The 23,556-nt window shown below is 37.1% G+C and overlaps 1 protein-coding gene across 1 annotated transcript in view; it reads left to right on the forward strand.

The window, feature by feature from the left end:
* galnt1 (UDP-N-acetyl-alpha-D-galactosamine:polypeptide N-acetylgalactosaminyltransferase 1) overlaps nucleotides 1–23,556 on the forward strand; it is a 101,816-nt gene that overhangs the window by 54,996 nt on the left and 23,264 nt on the right. The window contains exons 4-6 of the mRNA XM_073846622.1: nucleotides 9,370–9,536; nucleotides 19,041–19,248; nucleotides 20,938–21,108. Of these exons, the coding sequence (XP_073702723.1) occupies nucleotides 9,370–9,536; nucleotides 19,041–19,248; nucleotides 20,938–21,108 (546 nt within the window). The remainder of the gene's footprint in view (nucleotides 1–9,369; nucleotides 9,537–19,040; nucleotides 19,249–20,937; nucleotides 21,109–23,556) is intronic.

Genomic DNA, 23,556 nt, shown 5'->3' on the forward strand with positions numbered 1-23,556 from the left:
ATTTCATAAAAATGAGAATCGATTGAAATCGAGAAATCAATATCTTTTTACCCAGTCCTATTACTTAATATATATGTTAACACAAAAAAGCAAACAAATTTCAATTAGCTGCCAATGCAGCATTTCTCATATTCATTACATTTTCCTTAGGAATTGACTAGACTTACAACTAAAACTAATTATCAGTAAACTAAACTGAAATAAAAAAAAAAGATTAAAAACTATGTAGACATATGTAAAAAAACAAACAAAAAACAAATACACAACAAAATGGCTAAAACTTGAACTAAAAAAAAAAAATTAAAAACAAAAATCTAAAAGTAAAAACTGTTACATTTAAGCAGTAAGTCAAAACAACGGAGCTGTACACATTGCAAGTGTTCAGTGTTTGTGGTAATAATCTTCCGCTGCTGTCTCATCTAATATTTTTAACTAGCTCCAGACACGCTACTTTTAAGCCTATTCCACTACTCCGCTTTTCCCGCTAAAGATGTAAAGTGCCCTGTGACTGATTAAAAAACGAGCCTCAGTCAGATGACACAGTAGCGAAAGATTGTTAGAATGCTGTGGAAAATGAAAATGCAGCAAGGGATTCAATAACTAGACTAGATTATTAGTTAAACAGCTGAACTTAATATCCATATCCAATTTGCCTGAACTGATGAAATATTTTGATATCTTTTTGTAGAAATATTGTGTTTTTACTTTTATGAAGTGCTACTATTGTCCACAAAGAAATGAAAAACTATTCAAAAAACTGTTGTCTTCCATATGTGTACCTCTGTTGGGAAGGAAATGCAGAGGCTTGACCTTTTGGATCATTAATTGGACACCCCTGGCTGTAGAATATGATCCCCTTAACAAGATTTCTTGTTGTATTGTCCTGCATAACATGATTAGCTGTTCAAAAGTGTGCTTGATTACCTGATTGGCTGTCCGGCGTACTGTTTACCGGTGTGATTGGCATAATCGCTGCTAAATTATGCATTGCTTGATTTGTCGTTTTGCCTTTTTTATTCTCGTTTCGTTTGTCTCTGTGTGAGAGTTTTTTGGTTTGCCTACCCGGAGTGGCAAGCAAAACTGTTTTGGCGTGTATTGCTGTAATTAGCAAGTTGTGCAGAACCATTAAAAGCATATGGTCAAGACTGTAAACTCGCAGTCAGCATAGATTTACACAACCAGGCCAACACACACTGTTTTTATAGTTGTGTGTCACATAGAGAGAACAGCTCACAGCTGGGAACAATACTGACCTTTTCTCCTTCACTGCATTCCTGCTGTCTGGGAGAGAACTCTGTGTGTGTGTTTGATGCTCAGGGCTGTACAGTGGTAAGGTAACACTGTGTTTCCTTTACAGTTTGACAGTCTTTTTATATGTCTCTTTTACTTTCCCTCAGGTTCAGGTAGCTTTTATTGGCATGGTAAAAAAGTTCAAGTTTCTGTGAAGTCAAGAGAGGCATGCCTGCTAAAAAACTTTGGATGAGAAAATAATAACTGTACAGAGTGAACAATAAATAAATGCAATGAAATATAAGATTGATTGACGTATAAATAATTTTTACTAAAGTACTAGAGTTTAAGGGCATGGGGGCCTTTTACAAAATGAGACAAGTCAAAATTAAGATATAAACACGCAATTCTGCCTTTTCTTGCAAATTGAGTTTATATCTTACCAATTCTGACTTCTTTTCTTGCAATTCTGACTTTTTCCTCAGAATTGTGAGATGCAAACTTGCAGTTATGAAGTCCAATTCTTTTTTCTTGCAATTCTGAGTTTATATCTCGCTGTTCTGACAAAAAAAAGTCAGAATTGCGAGTTATAAACTAAAAATTGAAATGTAAACTTGCAATTCTGACTTTTTTTCTCAGAATTGTGAGATAAAAAAGAGAAAAAAGTTATAGTTAAAATTAAGAAATTTTAGATATAAACTCGCAATTCTGCAAACTGTTGTGAGTTTATATCTTACAATTTTGACTTCTTTTCTTGCAATTCTGAAAATTGCGAGTTTTAAAGTCCAATTCTGAGGGGGAAAAGACTTTTCTTATAATTCCGAGTTTATATCTCACTATTCTGAGACAAAAAAAGAGATATAAAGTCAAAATTAATTATATAAACTCACAATTCTGCCTTTTCTAGCAATTGTGAGTTTACATCTTACAATTCTGACTTTTTCTCAGAATTGAGAGAAAAATTTGCAGTTGCGAGTTATAAAGTCCAATTCTGAGGAAAAAAGAGACTATTTTCTTACAATTGTGAGTTTTTATCTCACTATTTTGATAAAAAAAGTGAGAATTGCGAGTTATAAAGTCAAAATTAAGATATAAACTCGCAATTCTGCCTTTTTTTTAAGTTTATATCTTCCAATTCTGACTTTTTTCTCAGAATTGTGAGAAAAAAAAATAGCAATTCAAGTTATAAAGTCCAATTCTGAGGAAAAATATACTTTTTTCTTACAGTTTCGAGTTTATATCTCACTATTTTAAGAAAACAAGTCAGAATTGCGAGTTATAGTCAAAATTAAGATATAAACTTGCAATTCTGCCTTTTTTTTGCAGTTGTGAGTTTATATTTTCCAATTCTGCCTGTTTTCTTGCAATTCTGACTTTTCTCAGAATTGTGAGATATAAACTCACAATTGCAATTCTCTATTTTAGAGAAATAAAAATTTGCTATTCGAGTTCCAATTCTGAGCAAAAAATACTTTTTTCTTACAATTGTGAGGTTATATCTCAATATTTTGAGAAAAATATCACTTGCAATTCTGCCTTTTTTGCAGTTGAGTTTATATCTTACAATTCAGTTTTTTTCTCAGAAAAAAAAGTTTTTTTGTATAATTACGATTTTATATCTCACTATTCTGAGGAAAAAAGTCAGAATTACAAGATATAAGCTATAGTTCTAAAATCCAATTCTGAGGAAAAAAAAAGACTATCTCACTATTCTGAGAAAAAAAAGTTAGAATTGAGAGTTTACATCTTGCAGTACTGACTTTATTTCTCAGAATTACGACTTTATTTTTCAGATTTGGAAGTTTATATTCTGCGATTCTGAGAAAAAAATTCAAATTGTGAGGTAAAAAGTTGCACTTACCATGTTTTACTTTTTATTCAGTGGCAGAAATGGGCTTTTTACCCACATAGAACATGGGAGGTCTATGTGGGTAAAAAAGTGGCTTCACAACTGATTGAAAGTTTATTTCAACTGCCTTAAACAAATACACAAAGTTTTGACCAAATAAAAACGTAAAAATTAGTCCAATGTGGACTCCAGTCCACAATTGCCATTTGTAGTCTTTGTTTTCGATTTTGAAGCCAGCCGTGACACCAGCTGGTTGTTTGTGTGTTTTCATTTTCTGTTTTGATTCCGTTCTTTGATATGATAAAGGCGCTAGCCAGAGAGATTTGGATTTAGCATGTGTGTGTACTTGAGATTACGATGACTTTGAGAACTGATGACAAACCGATCCTGTGTGTCCTCTGGCTGTTATCTCTGCTTTAGAGGGAGAGCAAAAGTAAAAGAGAAAGCCTGTCCTCAGTTATTCCCCCCCAAAAAAACACAGAAAGAGCGGACTAACTCAATCTAGTAGGATGTCCTGTAAATGACTGAATAACTACAGCTCACATTCTTCTTCCATTGCATTTGCATTTTCTCTCTCTGTGTGCTGAAGTTAAGCAACATTTGGCCTGAGGAGTCAGATAAAAAATATCCAGTGTAATAAAGTGCGTATATATGTGTGTGTGCGTGTGTGATGGAAGAGTTCTACAGACCTACGGCTGTTTTTGTCTCTCTCTGATTGCACCAAATATATCCAATTATTCCTAGGGCCTGAGAAATGTGATTGTGTGCGTGTCTGGTGTCTCTGAGGGTTTGTGCGAGCATGTGTGTATGCGTGTTTCATCTTTGATTCCTTCCATCTTTTGATCAGCCATTCGTTTCCACATTGTCGCAGCTATTTTAGGCTGATTTAGCCTTTGCTCTTAGACACACACACACATACAAAGCCATGGCCAGACATATGCTACCTCACCCACTCAGCTCACTCACACTTTGATGGTGTCTGTGCTGATTGGAGGGAAGGGATGCATGATCTCCCTGCTTTACAAAATTGATTTTTATAGAGAGACAGAAATCTAGGAGAACGGACACCAAGGAATGAGAACGAAATCTGTGCTTCGTTTTAATCAAGCGGGTAGCAGAGCTGACCAATGAGACGCCTCGGCTGCAAATGAAACCGTTGTCTGGGGTCCTGAGAGTCGACATCAGGTTAATGAATTTAAAAAGAGCAGTCTGCGTGTTTCCACATGATGAGTTTAAGAAAGATGGGGCCAGGAGGGTCTGTGTTAACGCAGTGATGGGACATGATGGGCTACAACCCTCTCACCCTCATTTAATTGATTGTGTGTGTGTGATGGAAAGTAGGTTGGAAGGTGTTTTGTCTCTCTTTCAATGTTTTAGTGTTATTGTTTGTTGTGTAAGTTATTATCATTTGGAGAATTATAGTTTTACCTTTCAAAGTGGTTTTGTACTTGGTGTTTTGCCTGATCGCAGGCCAAAATTTCCCAGCTGTGCTAGGGCAAACAGGAAATGAGGCAGGAAGTGGAAGCGTGTGTCCCACTTTAGCTCTCCAGATACAACAAACACTGGCTTTCCTGTTCCTACCACAGCATAGACTGGCACAGTGACCTGCTCTTACATAATCCACAAACAATCAACACATTCTCCGAACCTGCCCACAACCCTTCAAACGACCAATCAGACCCTGTGCTCTGGCTGACTGACTGAGATTTAGACCAATGAGGAAGCAGAGGAATGGAATGTTTATGGAAACATTCATTGGAATTTCAGACCATTTTCTGGAAAAGATTGGCAAGATTGGAATCTCCCTTTCTCTCTCTTCAATTAAATTCATTGTGTGTTTTATGGGAATAAAAAACGTTCTTATTGCCAGAACATTTCCAGAACTGGCTGCAATGAGAAACGGTGAAAATGAAAAAGAAAGCAATACTGCAGAGCAAACAAGGAATGTTAACAAATAAAATACAGTGAACGAAAGTACAAGAGTACAGAGTAAACTAAGAAAGTATCTTACAATGAAATTAACAAAAGAAAATGTTTTAGTTCTATGGAGCCCCTAAAGGGACATAGTGATAGAAAACAATATGGAGGAAAAATCATATGTGACCCTGGACCACAAAACCAGTCACAAGAGTCAGTTTTCTGAAATTTAAATCTATACATTAGGACAGTGGTTCCCAATTCCAGTCCTGGGGACCCCCTGCTCTGCACATTTTGCATGTCTCCCTTTTTTAACACACCTGATTGAGATCATCAGATCATTAGTTCAGTTCATGGCTCTCTCCCTTAACAAGCTGATGATCTCTGTCAGGTGTGTTAAAAAAGGGAGACATGCAAAATGTGCAGAGCAGGGGGTCCCCAGGACTGGAATTGGGAACCACTGCATTAGGATTACAGGATATGTTAGGATAGGATAATATTTGACCGAGATACAACTATTTGAAAATCTGGAATCTGAGGGTGCAAAAAGAAACTACCCTGGTGAAAAAACCAGCTAAAACCAGCCTAGGCTGGTTGGCTGGTTTTAGCTGGTCAACCAGCCTGGTTTTAGCTGGTCATAGCTGGGAGGCAGGCTGGTTTTAGAGGGGTTTTGGCCATTTTTCCAGCCTGGCCAGGCTGGTCAGGCTGGTCTTAGCTGGTCAGGCTGGGAGACCAGCTAAAACCAGCCATTTCCAGCTTAAACCAGCTAAGACCAGCCAACCAGCCTAGGCTGGTTTTAGCTGGTTTTTTCAGCAGGGTAAATATTGAGAAAAAGTTGTCCAAATGAAGTTCTTATCAAAGCATATTGCTAAACAAAAATTAAGTTTTGATATATTTACAGTAGGAAATTTTGAAAATTTCTTAATGGAACATGATCTGTACTTGATATCCTAAAGATTTTTGCCGTATAAGAAAAATTTTGAAGCATGCAATGTATTTTTGGCTATTGCTACTTATGACTGGTTTTGTGGTCCAGGGTCACATATTTCAAATAAGTTTTGTGCTCCTGAGAAACTTTTTGCAACCAAATGCAAAGTTTCTTGGACGAACTCCAAAGTTTTTCATCTAAGCGCAAAAGTTTTGTGAGGGAACGCAAAGGTTGCAAAGTTTCTCAGGAGCACACAACTTTTAAGAGCAAGTGCACAGTTTCTTGGGAAATGCAAAACTTTTGTGAGTGAGTGCAAAAGCAGTTTGTGCTTTTATGCTAATGTGATATAAGAAATGAGCAGGAATGCTAATATGCATTTTATGTTAATATACAAAAACATTATTCTTTCCTCCCATCTCTTATTTTTTTCCATCACCGTATCCCTTTAGGGGCTCCATATAGTTTACCCAAAAACCAACTGAAATTTGAAGGCCTAAATCATTTACTTAATATCTTTCCTTTTTGTTTGCGCAAATTAAACAAGCTCATATACAAATTCAGTGTGTCACGGTAGTTTATAAGACAGAAGAACCAATCACATTGTAATATATGGCGCTTTTGTTTTTTATTGTATGAATGCGTCAGCATTCCTCTAAGCTTTTATTGTGTTTTATTGTGTAAGGATTAATTCACTTCCAGAATTAAAATAAATCCTGATCATTTACTCACCCCTATGTCATCCAAGATGTTCATGTCTTTCTTTCCTCAGTCGAAAAGAAATTAAGGTGTTTCAAGGTAATTTCAGGATTTTTCAAGGTCCAAATTGCATTTCCAATGCAGCTTGTGGTTAAAAGGTATGTTTATTTATTCTTTTTTTTCCCTTTTTTTTTAAGATAATGACCAATCATTTCGCTAGATAAGACCCTTATTCTTCAGATGGGATTGTGTAAAGCTCTTTGAATCTGCATTGAAACTGCAATTTGGACCTTCAACCAGTTGGCTACCATTGAAGTCCACTATATGGAGAACAATTCTGGAATGTTTTCCTCAAATACCCTAATTTCTTTTCGACTAAAAAGTCAGGCAAAAGAGGGAAACAAGATACAATTCTAACATTATTTCTTCTTCACACACTGTTTTTTAAATAAAATAAGTATCAGCTGAATACAAAGTGACCAAAATTTGGTTTTCGACCGCTGAAAATGGGTAACAATCTGGACATTAAACCTCATTGAGATTCTCATATCTTAGGGACTGAATGATGTAGGGCCTTATAAATTAATATTCCAAAAGAAAGGGTTATCAACAACTACAATCTAAAGTCATATCATAATATCTTGAGTAATAGGCACAGAAACTTTGGAAAAAAAATATTTATGGCACTCATACTGGTATGTTCAATCCAGTCGTCTTGACAGACAGAAACGAGATACATCTTTAGTTTTAACATTATTTGTTCTTCAGACATTTCTTTTTAAAAGAAAAAAAAGTATTGTACAGTATTTTTTTAAACTGACCCACGTTAGGTTTTTGACCACTGCAAATTTGTACATTTTAATGATTTACTCCCGGAGCCATATTGAAATTCCAATATCTCTGGAACCACATCTAATAGGGCATTTAAAAAAAAAGATTCCAAAAAGAAAGTTTGTTAAGACCCAATATCTAAAAGAGCATTAAAATATATGTTTAATACTTCTTGAGTTACAGGCATGCAAACATTGGAGAAAAACTTTAAAAAAGTGCTGTTGCAATTGGCACATAATGCAACAAAGATGGCTAAAGTCAACACCAGGGATGGAAATTAGCACCCGCCACAAGCCAAATGCGGGTGATTTTGTGTTGTGGCGGGTAAATAAAAATAACATACCTCAACCGGACGGCGTGAGGCGGTAATGCACCTTAACGTTGGTTGCGAACTGCCGTTAAAATACACGAAGAAGAAGAAGAAGACGGCGGACACTTTTAGCGGAGGCACACCTTCAAAAAAATGTGGCGATACATCACAGGCGTTCAGAGGTCTGTTAAAATATCTTTACAATCTGCTTTTGAAGAAATATATTGTATTTCGTGCTACAGCACACATTCTGTCAGATGCAATTCATGGCGCGTCTTTCTCAATATACTGTACAACGCAGCATTCATTCACATCAGATGATAACTCGGCGGCAGAGTTCCACTCACACAGGGGCGTAGTTTCCACTGGGGACACGCTTTTCAAAATCCCGTTGGTGTCCACCCAAATGGTTTTGTTAAGTAATCTTTTGTATTTTAGAATGCACGCTCTAGGCTGCAGATAGTTTTGCGCTTTAGTAAAAACGAAACCAAAAGTAAAACGCGCACACGCATTCAAAAGCAACTTTAATACCCTGCGTTTAGAGAGCGACTCCCCAATGCGCGCAAATTAGGCTACATAAAATATCTAGGCTGTTATAGTATGTGGGCTATAAGTTGTGTATTTGTGAAGATAGCTCTGTATCATGATAGAAAAATTCGGTGAAAATGTCAGTATTTTATTGAGACTTGAGATTAAATAAACTGCTCAAGTATAGTAGATCTTGTAGTATTAATTTTCACATGCAGCTACACATTGTCGGTTAAAAACATAAAGTGGCTGGTAAAAACATTAAGTGGCTGGTAGATTTTGAAATCCACCAGCCACACTGGCCGGTGGACAAAAAAGTTCATTTCCATCCCTGGTCAACACATTTTACTAATATAAATACCAACCTCGCAAAAACAAGATAATGATGCTGCCTTTCTGCCTGATGATCTTTCTGAAGTCATCTTTAACCGTCTGTAACTTGACTCTGAATCTAAAGTGAAAATTGCCATTTTGAAAATAGTGGATTACTCAGTAAATATTCATCCATGACATTTCATATTTTGGCTTTCATCACTAAACATGTCTATCTTTCTTCAGAATAAATATTAGCAAAATCAGAAAGTTGAGCCGGGGACCTCTGGTTGAGTTGACACGGAATGACCCAGATGTTTTTCAGATGAGATGAAAATGGAGTAATAATTAGCTTAACTATCTTGTTTCTGATAGTTAAGCTAATGCTTAACTCATTCACACTGAATATTACACCATACCGCAAGGTGTGACCAAACCTGCCAAAGTCACAAGCATTCATTCAGTCTCTCTGTCATCATTTATTCCAGTGTCATCTGTTTTTAGAGCTCCTCACACTAGATGAGACGCATTCACAGTCTCTCCGGCAGCTCTCCACTCACCGTTTCTCCATAACGGCCTGTGTGTTTCTGATAAGTGCTAATCTCCTCTCATCTCAAACAGAGCTCTCTGCAGCTCTCCAGACTCTATGCGGTCTGTTCATTTGTGTGCTTAAGAGGGAAGAGAGTTAAGAAAAATGTCGCTTTTTAAAATATCTTTATGTATCTGTAATTTTTGTCCATTCTCATTGCATCGTTTTGTATTTTGCAGATGTAAAACGAAGGTATATCCAGACGATCTCCCACGCACCAGTGTAGTAATTGTGTTCCATAATGAAGCCTGGACCACTCTGCTTCGAACGGTCCACAGCGTCATCGACAGGTCACCGAGACACCTGCTGGAGGAAATCGTGCTGGTGGATGACGCCAGTGAGAGAGGTGAGTGTGCGCACAAGATTTCTCCTCTGTTTTGGGGACCAAATGTTTCCACAAGGATAATAAAAGCTGAAATCACCTACATTGTGGAAAGCTAAGGGTCATAAGTTTAACAGCTTTGGAGCTTTGGAAATGTGTCTTAAAGGGATAGTTCACCCAAAAATGAAAACCATGATTTACTCACCCTCGAGCCATCCTAGGTGTATATGACTTTCTTCTTTTAGACGAATGTAATCAGAGTTAAATAAATAAAATATCCTGGCTCTTTCAAGCTTTATAATGGCTGTTGAGATTTTGAAGCCCAAAAAAGTATGTCCATGCATCATAAAACAGATATATGAAGGCAGATCTGAATGTGAAATTGAGGTTGATTTTAAGAAGAGGTTAAGGTTTAAGCAGACGAAGATCAAGTTAAGTAATTTTGATTATGAATCTTGCATGAATCGTTCACAATTAGATCAATAACATGCCTGTCATTCCAACAGATGTGTGTGGTGCTAAATGCTGAGAGGAGAGAATGATAGCATGGAAATCTCTCACATACACAAATACATGCTCTCACAGATCTCTAAGGACATTGTACTGCAGCACTCCAGAGATAATGACATGGTTTTGCTTCCACTCTTTGAAAATGCCTGTATCATGTCAGCTCTGCTTTCACTGTGTGTATGAGTGTGTTTGTGTGCAGTGAAAGGGAACAGAACACATCTGGAGGAAAAAGATGGCCGGTGACCTTGTTGCGTATTAACGTCAATGATGAAATGTGATTTACGCACTGGAAAAGCGAGCGTGTTTGTTAAGACAGATTTATACAGAGAGAGAGTGCGTCGCTGACTAGCTCTATTGTGTGTCTGCTGCTGTGTGGGTTTGCAGCTCTAGTCTCTTTGTCGTTATCTGCTGCACTAACCTGTAATTTGCCTAGATTATGGCATTAGTGGATTAGGTGTAATGAATACATACCTGGAATTATATTATCATTAGCCCACACACACTCACATCTACACTAATGCTAAAAGTGTGGGTACTTTAGCATAGGGATCCAATATACAGTTGAGGTCAAAAGTTTACATACACCTTGCAGAATCTGCAAAATGTTAATTATTTTACCCAAATAAGAGGGATCATGCAAAATTTTTATTTAGTACTGACATAAAAGACATTTACATATAGTCCACGAGAGAAAATTATAGTTAATAAGAAAAGGAAACACAATGCTTTAAGAGCCAGGGGTGAAAACTTTTGGAATTTGAAGATCAGGTTAAATGTAATTTAATTTTTCTTCTGGGAAACATGTATCTTCTGTAGGTTCTGAAGGGCAGTACTAATTTAAAAAAAAAGAAGATATCTAGGCAAAATAAGAAAAATGTACACATCTTCATTCTGTTCAAAAGTTTTCACCCTTGGGTCTTAATGCATTTCCTTCTGAAGCATCAGTGAAAGTTTGAACCTTCTGTAGTAGTTGCATATGAGTCCCTCAGTTGTCCTCAGTGTGAAAAAATGAATCTCAAAATCATACAGTCATTGTTGGAAAGTGTTCAAATACACAAAAATGCTGAAAAACCAAAGAATTTGAGAGACCTGAACGATTTTTCTGAAGAGCAGCAGGCAGTTTAACTGTTCAGAACAAACAAGGGACTCATGAACAACTATCACTAAACAAAAAAACTAGTGGTGGGCATAGATAATTTTTTTTAATCTAGATTAATCTCACTGTAATCTTGGAATTAATCTAGATTAATCTAGATTGAAATGGCTAATTTGAATTCTGCCGAAGGCATTCAGAATATGTGCGCTACCCAAATAATGACTAAAAGTAAGTCTTTGAGAACGGGTTTCTCAAGCCAGGTGGTGCATTAGACCAGGGGCTCATCTCCTGTTTCCAAAATGCATCACAAACTGCTTGACAATTGCATTTACAAACAATTAACTATACAAACTTGTGTAACCAACTATTCCTACACTGCAAGTACTTCTGCGTATGGTTAATTGTCTTTATTTCGGGATTATCAAAGTAAACTATAACTCACGCACGTGCCCCATTGAAAAGGGTCTAGCAACGCACCTGCCCTGAAGCAAACCCGGCGGCTTCATAGCTGCATCCATGTTAGCATGTCTCATTTGATGTGGTAATTTCACAGTAGGCATACACACAGGTTGAAGACTCGTTCTCGCCCCCTACAGTGCAATTCGGCTAGGTATACATCCGCGCTAAAATATAAAGGTGAAAGTCATCATAGCTTGCATAGAATAGACCCAGCTCCCAACCCAACTTTGAGAATAGATTAACGGCGATATTTTTTTATCGCCCGATAAGAGTCTCACGTTAATGCAGCACGTTAACGCCGATAACGGCCCACCACTAAAAAAAACACAGCTGTGGATCATTCAGGTAACAAGACAGTATTAAGAATCAAGTGTATGTAAACTTTTGAACAGATTCTTTTTTTTTTTATAAATCCAACTATTATTTTCAAATATGGACTATATGTAAACATCCTTTATGTGAAATATCTTATTCAGGTTAATACTAAATACAAAACAAACACGCATTTTGTATGATCCCTCTTATTTTAGTACAATAATTTACATTTTGTAGATTCTGCAAGGTGTATGTAAACTTTTGACCTTAACTGTATATTTGTACCCTATTGATTATCAGCCAATATAAGGAATTTTATGTACTTATGTCAGATGATATTAGATATTTAATTGTACATGCTCTTCTTCACTGTTTTTACATTTAGGTTACCGTTAATATCATCTAATGCTCACTTAAATGAAAAAACAAATCTTTAAATGAATGTTTTTTCATAACATGTAGCATTTAAAACAATTGACTTTAACATTTGTTTTATTTCTACTTTTTTCTAGACCTTTGCAAAATAGAATGTTATCAGCCATAATATGAAAATAATTATCGCCTTGTTGGTCTTGGCCAGAATTGTATTACCAGTGCATCCCTATCTTTGAATATGCAAATCATTATTAGAGCTATTAGAACCACTCGAGAGATATTAAATAATTGTGATAACAAAGGAAAAGTCCAAAGGCTTTGAGCTTCTTCATTTTAGCTCTCTTATATACTGTGCATCTCATCTACTTTGGTTTAAATTTTATTAACTTCTAAATGATATATATGTTAGTCTATTGAGCCTAACACCTTACTCTAAAACTCATTAAAATGTCAAAATGACTAATTTCATATGATGAATCAAATTATCATATACATTTCTCCTGCTCTGCAGTGCACCCTGGGAAATCTGATTTAGCTGGTGTCGTACTTATTAGCGTAATTATTCAATCCAGGTGTAGACAGACCTGCGCTTGATTCTACCAGCTTTTTTTTTTTTCATAGCCCTGAACCATTTTCTCATCACTGCACTGCCATCGCCTTTCCTCCATATTGATGTGAGCAGAGACCTGCTGCATGTTGAGGTAGTGACATGACCAAAAACACTGAATATTTATGATACTATTATGAAACAAAGATGGTGAGTGATAATGCTCATCATATAGTTAGTAGTTTCCTATTGATTTTTTAACTCTGACAAAGAGCTTGAAGATGAAGTAAAAAGATAAAAAAGAAGCTGACAATAAATGGTCTTTAGGTATAAACAAACTGAATTAAAGTGATAGTTCACCCAAAAATTAAATAATGAAATAATTACTCACCCTCATGTTGTTCCAAACCTGTAAGACCTTTGTTCATCTTCAGAACACAGATTAAGATGTTTTTGATGAAACCCAAGAGATTTCTGACCCTTCATAGACAGCAACGCAACTACCACGTTCAAGGCCCAGAAAGGTAGTAAGGACATTGTTGAAATACTCCCTTTATATGTCCCTTTATAAAACGGTTAGTTCCATTCCTCAATTCTGATTGGTCAGCAGCTGTGTCGTATTCATGATACGGCACTGCTATGACCGCTTCACTCAGCGGTTTTGTGTATCATTGAACCCCCTTAGCAACCACCCTTAGCAACGTAAACACAGCTGCAGCAGTTAGGGACTACTTTTTACAGCGGAAGGCAGTTAATGATTTTACTTTATGAAAACGTACAACTTAATATATATAAATTAATATATATTTTTGATTTTAATATTTTTATTGTGTGGTAATCGTTTTATAAAAGCAATAAGGTACTTGAGGCCGTGCTGTATCATGAATAAATCACGGCTGAAGGGCGTTGTTAGGCACGACGCGAAGCGGATTTATTCACGATACAGCACGGCCTCTCGTACCTTATTGCTTAATTAAAACATCAACTAGCAGTAGCAATATTACGTAAATCAAACCATGTAAACTATTGATATATTTTCATGTTTTAAGTTCATTCTTGTAGGGTGTGTTAAAGGAGCCACCAAGTTTTTGCACTTGCAAATCCTCATTACGCCCCTGACTCTGAGTGACCCGAGAGGTCAGGAGCATTTCAGCTGACTGTAGAAATGTGTCCGGCGGGTTTCTCACTGGCACTGGTCTTGTTGGCAGCTGCTCCGGAGCGCTCTGACCTCTACATACATGACCTCTGTGTGACTTTGTTGCCCTCGGGTGTCATTGCGATGGCGGCTGAAAGCCCTGCACGAGTGCTCCATGTGACCCGGCTCGTGGTGTACAGCTCTAGGGTGAAAAATCACTCACAAACTTTTGACACATGCAAAAACTTACATGGACACATATATCGAACTCTGTTAGTACACTTACTGTTGTACTGCTGTTACTGTTTTAATAGGATGAGAAGAGGAGGATGAAACAAGATTGGGAATGTTGCGAGGCAGATTTGAACCCATTGTCTGTTTTAGTACTTAGTACTAGGCTCAACTTGTCAAAAGTGCAAGAGTTTCCAAAACTGGGATTCGTTAGGGACCGCAAGGAGTTTATGAAGATATAATAATTCATGGAATAATGAAAATGTAAAATTAAAATGAATACGTTTAAAATAAAATGTAAAACATCTGGGGGACTTTAGGTAAATACAGTTGAAGTCAAAAGTTTGCATACACCTTGCAGAATCTGCAAAATGTTAATTATTTTACCAAAATAAGAGGGATCATACTAAACCCGTTCAAAAGTTTACACACTTTTTTTTAATACTGTGTTGTTACCTGAATGATCCACAGCTGTTTTTTTTTTCTGTAGATTCTGTAGGGCAGTACTAAATGAAAAAAAAAAAAGATATTTAAGCAAAAGAAAAATGTACACATCTACATTCTGTTCAAAAGTTTTCACCCCTGGCTTTTAATGCATTGTGTTTCCTTCTGAAGCATCAGTGAACGTTTGAACCTTCTGTAATAGTTGCATATGAAAACATGCATCTCAAAATCATACAGTCATTGTTGGAAAGGGTTCAAATACCAAAGAATTTGTGGGACCAGAAGAATTTTTCTGAAAAACAGCGAGCAGTTTAACTGTTTAGGACAAACAAGGGGCTCATGAACAACTTTCACTAAACAAAAAAACACAGCTGTTAATCATTCAGGTAACAACAGAACATTACAATTCAAGTGTATGTAAACTTTTGATAAATTCAACTATTATTTTTCCTTGTGGAATATATGTAAATGTCTTTTATGTGAAATATCTTATTCAGGTCAGTACTAAATAAAAACTAACATGCATTTTGTATGATCCCTCTTATTTTGATAAAATAATTAACAGTTTGCACATTCTACAAGGTGTATGTAAACTTTTGACTTTTAACTGACAATGATTGAAAGCCCTTCTCTAGGCTATTACAATATGCAAAGCTTATATAAAATGTTTGATAGTTTGAGGCATAAAACTAGCTTGTTCTGTTTTAGATCAGTGAGTATCTGCTCACTTCAAACCTTCATTCATTGAAAACGCTGACTTTACAGTTCAGAAGAGCACTATTTATCTGAAGGACACGCTAGAGAAAAAAACTTTATCCCCGTTTCGCCCTTCATCCTTTGTATTTTTTCACTGTATTGATTTTCTCTTTCTCTCAAGGTTTCTCTTTGTATTTCTTATGCTCTCTTTCTGTTATCAGATATATAGTTTGTAATGGAAGGAAAATGGGAAATGTTACTGCAGAAGTTATCTTTTCCTCATTAGTGGAGTTACATGTCTACCTTGTAATATTTCTTGTGCTATTTTAGTATGCATGTTAACTCATATTGCATCTGTGTTGTTGTGGTCTTGTTTATGCACCAGTGTGGCTTTGGCAATTCGACTTACTGTGCTGTGTATTTGGTTTCTCAGTAGGAAAAGAAAGCTTAAAGGTATAGTTCACCCATAAATAAAAATTATATCATTAAATACTCACCCTCATGTTTTAGAACGTCGGCACCGGCGTCAGCAGCACCACACGCATGCGTTGTGGTACTCTTGTGAATGTGCATCAAAGACTGACACAGAACAGAAGAAATTGTCGAATAAAATCATTTTTGCACAAAAAGTCTTCTCGTAGCTTCATAAAATTCTGGTTGATACACTGATGTTACATGGACTATTTCAACAATGTCCTTACTGCCTTTCTGGGCCTTGAATGTGTCAGTTGCATTTCTGTCTATGCAGGGTCAGAAAGCTCTCAGATTTCATAAAAAAGATCTAAATTTGTATACCAAGGGTGATCTGTCTTACAGGTTCGAAACGACATGAGGGTGAGTAATTAATGACAGAATTTTCATTTTTGGAAGAACTCTCCCTTGGCTAAACAAACTGTACAAAAAAGTCTGTCATTATTTACTCACCCTCATGTAGTTCCAAACCAAATTGTTGAAGAACTTCTCAGCTGTTTTTGTCCAACCAAGGGGAAAGTCAGAGGGATATATAATTGCTTTTGGACCTCACTGACTTGTCACATTTATCATTGTTTGTCAAATTTTCAAGTAATTTCAGTGGGATTCTGTGCTAATTTGCTTGAGAGTGAAAGATTTCAGAAAGCTCTGTGGTTTGAAGGTGACTTTATATATTGCCGCACAATTGATTTATACCTTTTTACTGTATTGACAAAAAAAAAATCTTCTTTTTTGTTTCACAGAGAAAAGAAAGTCATACAGGACAGTGAGTAAATAAAGACAGGTTGTTCATTTTTGATTGAACTGTGCCTTTAAGATCGGAGGTAGAGTATTGAAACCATTGTTACCTCAGTATAACAGCTATACAAGTCCTGCCATGACAGAAAAAGCGCAGCTGGAGTAACTGTAGCCACATCAGAATTTAGTCTGTAGGTGAGAGACTGCAGAGACATTGACAGAGTCTTCATCCAAGAGCTCTTTGAAGCTTCATTGAAGCCTGCGGTGCACACACACACACATGCAAACACACACACGCAAACACACAAGCGCACACTCCTGTCTAACCATTGCAACATTTTGACAGATGCAAAAAAGACACATCAATGTCTTCTTTTCTCATTCAGACACACACACACACACACACACACACACACACACACACACACACACACACACACACACACACACACACACACACACACACACGCATCAGTTTGTTCGGTAATAGATTGACTGCGCAGGTCACGTCCTGCATAAGAATAGCTGCCAGCCCCCCTCCTCCCTCATCTGTGCTAATCTGCTTCTCCTGTGGAGAGATAAAGACCCAAATTCTTCCTCTCATCTTCCTGCCGCTCAATTTTGTCCTCTAATGATGTCCTCTCTCGTTCTCCTTCTCTCTCTTTCCGCCCACTCTCTCTTCCTCCTCTTTATTTCCACTTAAACGACTAGAGGAATAAGGCAGGATATTGATTTACGTGTGCATAGATTTACTCACGTGGATGCAGAGGGTGATGAGTGTTCGTTTGAGCGGGGCATCCATTTGACTTGTTTTAAACAACATGTAATGGAGTTTGCAATGCATTTAATTTACATAATGTGACATATTTGCACCCTAAAGTGGGAAATATTGCAGGACGGAACTCGGATGTTGTCAGGTTGTCTTTATGTGTGAAGAAGTTAAAGAGACAGATCACCAGAGAATGATGTGAAAACAAAAAATAAATGTTTCTTTCCCCACTGAATGCGAAACTCCATTGCTTTTCTGTTTCTGGAGTGTTTTAGGGGGGTCGCTAGCATGAGAAATCCCTGCTGCTCCTGCTGTCTTTGTAGTTCAGAGCGTTCTGTTCTGTTCCACATATCACACCTCAAATAAAGCATGAGAGAGCAGATAAACCCTCTGTGAGACTCCATTGCACAGACATGTCCTCCCGTCAGATCTCTTAAAGGCTTCTGATTGGATCTGTGGGTGCGTGTTTGCCATATATAGATTTTTATGGACAGATTTGGACCAGCTTATAGATTTTGTTTGTTGCGAACCTTTAAGACCTTTTGATCATCTTTGGAACACAAATGAAGATATTTATGATGAAATCCGAGAGCTTTCTGACCCTGCATAGACAGCAATGCAACTGAAACATTTTATGGCCCAGAAACATCACACACAAAAAGTATTCTGATATCTTTATAAATTTAAGGTTGAATCACTAATGTCTCATGGACTCTTTTATTGAAATCCTTAACTACCTTTCTGGGCATTGAACGTGTCAGTTGTGTTGATGTCTATGCAAGGTCAGAAAGCTCTTGGATCTCATCAAAAATATCTTAATGTGTGTTCCAAAGATGAATGAAGGTCTTACAGGTTTGTAACAACATGAGGGTGAATAATTAATAAAAGAATTTAAATTTTTAGGTGAACTATCCCTTTAAGAGAACCAGTGACTTACAAAATATGTACCATCTTAACCGTAAACTGCAAATGAATGTTGACGTTTTACAGGTTTCTTCTGTATTGTTTCACAGTTTCAGTCTGACCTTTATGTTCCTGAACACAGTTTGAATAATCTTGGCTTTGAACAAGCTTATTTGATCAAAACAGACAGCGTTGCTATCCCACAGGCGTAACTGTAGACCTGTATTTAAAGATGGCTGCAGGAGCTGAGGATGTTGTTCCACATGAGCTGAGAGCTGTGTTAACACATTGGAGTCATTGGCAGCATGAACTGAACCACCCACAGCAGATGCTGATGTAGAGCAATACTTGATTAATGATTGAAGTGGGGGGAAATTATTAAAGAAAGATTTCCTGTACGTCGCAAAGAAAAATCCCGCTTACTCTTTTTTGGGCAATAATCGTTACATTTCAAGAGCTTTATTTGAGCTCCACAGTGTGAAGAAAATTGTTGTTGGCAGCTACATAAAAAAATACAATTTTAAGGGCAGTATAAACCATCAGCTGCCTGGAGGAATTGACAGACTATTGAACAAATAATCGTGCAGTTGGAGAGACGTAATCAGCGAAACACTTACAAATGTTTACCTAGTTAATATTGTGAGTACTAATCTGAACAATGTTCGAGATTTAGTATTACAAGCACTTCCTGTGTTTATTTAATGATGAATCGGTTGTTGTATTTCTCAATTGTAAGTTGCTCTTAATAAAAGTCTCTGCTAATTAAATAAATGTTTATTGAATGAAGGCACTGTAATTTTGCAAGTGTATAATTGTTTGTTACCTTTGTGTTCATGTAGAATTCCTAAAGAGGCAGTTGGAGCAGTATGTGCGGAAGTTGGAGGTTCCTGTCAGGGTGGTACGGATGGAGCAGCGCTCGGGCCTGATTCGCGCTCGGTTGAAGGGGGCGTCCATATCCACAGGTCAGGTGATCACCTTTCTGGATGCCCACTGTGAGTGCACCACCGGCTGGCTAGAGCCTCTTCTCTCTCGCATCAAACTTGATAAGTAAGTACTACTTCTTTCAGGATGCAACACTTTAAATGGTTAGTTCACCCCAAAAAATTACATGTCGTTCCAAACCCATAAGACATTTGTTCGTTTTCACAACACAAATTAAGATATTTTTGATGAAATCCAAGAGCTCTTTGACCCTGCATAGCAACACAACTGAAATGTTTTATAGCTCAGAAAAGGAGTAAGGACATCAATTAAATAGTCCATGTGACATCAATGGTGTAACCTTAATTTTATAAAGCTACAAGAATGCTTTTGTGTGCAAAGGAAAACAAAGTAATGATTTTATTCAACAATTTCTGCTCTTCACTGTCAGTTTTTGTTGCACGCTTACAAAAGTACCACAACGCATGACACGGAAGACAAGAAATAGTTGAATGAAGGTGTTTTTTTTGGGTGTGCACAAAATGTGCACAAAAATCTATTCTTGTAGTTTCATAACATTACGGTTTAACCACTGATGTCACATGGACTATTGCATTTGTGTTGCTGTCTATGCAGGGTCAGAAAGCTCTTGGATTTCATCAAAAATATCTTAATTTGTGTTTTGAAGATGAACAAGGGTCTTAAAGGTTTGGAACAAGTTTAGAGTGAGTAATTAATGACAGAATTATGGGTGAACTGTCCCTTTATGATATTTACTTGTTTGTGTGTGTTGGTCTGCACTAATGAAACACTAACCAGATGTGATGTTCCTCAGTCTGGCGTCTGATCAAAAACCCAAAACCCAGTGTGTGTGTGTGTGTGTGTGTGTGTGTGTGTGTGTGTGTGTTTGTAGATGCAACAGACACTGATATATCACTCACTTTACAAATGAGTGTGGGGTATGTATTTGTAATATAGATTTTTTTTTTTCAGTTTTAGCGTTAGTCATTGGGAAATAGCATTTCACTAGCAGATTGATAGCTCACACGTATATGTGGTCGTAAACAAAAAATGTTACACCCAGCACATGCCTTTCATTTCATTTCTGCAATTTGCGGTGAAACATAAAAACAAACCAGTCATTTTCGCCCTTTTGGCATGTTGGTTTGCAGAGAGCGGCGCAATCAATAGCTTTTAGAGTTTTGCTTTTTTTTTTCCTAGGCCTTTATTACATTTTTGTAGTTTGGTTTCACCTTAGGCTGCATTTGTGTCTGAAATGGAGAACTTGTAGGGTACAGAAACATGAACTCGCTTTCATCTGATTTTGCTTCTTTGAAGATATATGCACAGAATATTTCTCCCCTGTTCCAAACATACACCATGCCCACATACACATGCTGATTCTCTGTGTTGTCTTGCCTCGGGCGGCCTGTTGGGGCATCATTAGCAGATGAAGCTTCAGTCTGCTGAATTTAGGAAAGGAAAAGTGTGCCTGCAGAGAGTGTGTCTGTGTGTCTGTGTGTTTGTGTGCGTGATCCATCCTCATCGCCTGGGTTAGCATCACAGTGGGCTGCTTGGTGCTGATTGATGACACAAGTTTAGCAAGACGTCCCCTCTGATTTGTGTCTGCATCTGTTTGAGTAAAGAGAGGTGTGTCTGAGCGTGTGCCAGCTGAATTCAAAATAAAAAAGGGACGTTCTGTGGCGGACAAAACTTATTCAGGTAGATGAGGTCAAAGCAGTGAAATCATGCTGCTAATATCACTTGTGTGTGTGTGTGTGTGTGTGTGTGTGTGTGTGTGTGTGTGTTTCACAGGAGAACTGTAGTGTGTCCCATCATTGATGTGATCAGCGATGACACGTTTGAGTACATGGCAGGCTCTGATATGACATATGGTGGGTTCAACTGGAAGCTGAACTTCCGCTGGTATCCGGTACCACAGAGAGAGATGGACCGAAGGAAAGGAGACAGAACGCTGCCTGTCAGGTAACAAACTGAAATACTTATCATGCAGTCAAGTGAATCGGGATTAAATAGCTATGAAAAACCATGCCATGTCCATTAACTACCATTCTAGTCTCAAAGGGATTGATAGTTCACCTAAATATGGAAGTTCTATGTACTCAGCCTGGTGTCATTCCAAACATTTGTGCTTTTGTGTTTTCCATAAAACGGAAAAGGAAAATAAGGACAAACACAAAAAAACACCATAAAAGTATTCTGTACAACTTTGCAGTGTGTGAACAAAACCACCCTACAATGAAAAAAATCCATTCACTCCTTTTTTTTTTTATCCCTTAAAAGCCTAACTGATGTTAATGATGTAATACTACTCAGGCCCCGCCCATGACTGCTGACGGACTGTCCTACTGTATATTAGCATATTTCCGCCCTTAGCCAGTTGTATGCTGTCCACCATTTTCCCTGCACTGTCCATCATTTTCTCTGCAGCTGTAGTGACAACAATGCCTCGTAAGCAGTGCAGGTGTTTTTTTGTTGAATGTAAAAGTGAACATTACAATCTTAATTTTCTCAGAGCCACTGAGGACGCAGTGGATTAGTTTTGTTTTATCAGTTAAACCATTGCGTCACAAAATGATTCACAGTTTCGAAGCGTTCCAATGAGATCTCGTATCGCAAATTAATTAATTTAGATTAGGATTCGGAGCAGGTTCATGAATCTTTTGTTTCAGAACACAACTTCAGAGCACGGATCGTGAATCGTTTGATTTAGAACGGGATTTCGAAGCGGGTTTGTGATAGTGTTGTCAAAAAAATCGATATTTCGAATATCGATACTGAAATATCTGAACGATACCAATACTAATTTCCCGAAGTATCGATACTAGCCGAGCTGTCACTTTCACTTTTCCACATAGGCAAGTTGACAAACACCACACGTGACCGCAGTGCCTGTCTCGTCTCATTCAAGCGTGAGGCGAATGGAAAAGGCGAGTGCGGCACCCCGCGACTGACTTTGTTTGATAAAGAACACAGCAGGAGTGCTATCTGGAAATATTTCGGATATGAAACAAATGAACATGGAAAGCCGAAGTACACAAGCAAGCCAATATGTAAGAGTTGCTACAGAGCAGTGCTAACAAAAGGCGCTAACACCACTAATTTCGCAAAGCACCTGAAAGACAGACACCCGGATCTATATAAAGAAGAACTGTTCTCATTTTAACATGACTTAATCATTAAATAAGATTACCTTTTATTGTTGCTGATATGAGTGTTGTCCCGTTTTTCACCGTAGTTCGTTAATATAATCAGATTGAGGAATCTTAGACGAGTAAATACTTTAACTGCGGTCAAATGTAAATTAACTGCGCTTATTTAACTTTATTTCAAAAAATCACTACTTAAATTCTACAATTTGTCTTAATGTCGATCCAGTGAGCAACTGAGCATTGTGTGTGATGCACGCTTGTTTGCTTGTGTAGATCGTTGATTATGAATCCGACATTAAAATCTGTCCATCAGATAATGTTAATCTATTAACCAGCATTTATGAACGATGAGCAATGCATTTGTTACAGAATATTTGAATCTTTGATAACGGTAGGTAATAAAAATACAACGGATCATGTTAGCTCTGGTCCAATTAAAAATATTAACAGATATAACTTAATTAGTTAATGTAGTAGTAAATTATAGTTTAAATTAACTGTTAACTAAGATTAATAAATGTTTTGGAAGTATTTTTCATTGTTTATTCATGTTAACTAATGTTAACAAATATCTTTTACCATTAACTTAAGTTCTAGACTATATTTATCTTTAAATTAAAAAAGAAATTTACCGCCTTAATATTGTGGCAGTTTTTTTCTCTGTGGTATCGAAAATAGTATTGAATATCGATATTTTTTAAGGTATCGTATCGAAGTTAGAAATTCCAGTATCGTGACAACACTAGTTCATGAATCTTTTGCTTCAGATCGGAACTTCGGAGCACAGATCGCAAATCATTTGATTTAGATCGGGATTTCAGAGCGTAACTTTGCATATAATTTTATTAGTATATTTTTATTAATCTATTTACCTTTTTTTCGAATTTGAAAGAAAAGACGTTGTTTGAGAAGTGAGATCTCTGATTGAAGTCCTTGAAAATCAAAAAACTGCTGGAATTTAATTTTACAGTATTTGTATGAACCCTGCATATGTTCAGTTTCCACATACCATTTTAGAATAAAGTAGTGCAATAGGCATTGTGTGTACAGTACATTAGTATTCCATTTCGAACACAGCTTCTCTTCAGATGTCAATTTTTTTCTTCCGTATTGAGACCTTTTGATGTACTCTCCGTAAAGAGTAAATAACAGTAAATAAATGTCACAAGCCAGATTTGAACTCAAATTGCCTGCATGGGCGCCACAACACAATGAATCACAGAGTATGTGTGTTAACCACTAGGCAGTGACTCCTATTTGT

The sequence above is a fragment of the Garra rufa genome, chromosome 9, assembly GCF_049309525.1.
Source record: "Garra rufa chromosome 9, GarRuf1.0, whole genome shotgun sequence".
NCBI lineage: Eukaryota > Metazoa > Chordata > Actinopteri > Cypriniformes > Cyprinidae > Garra > Garra rufa.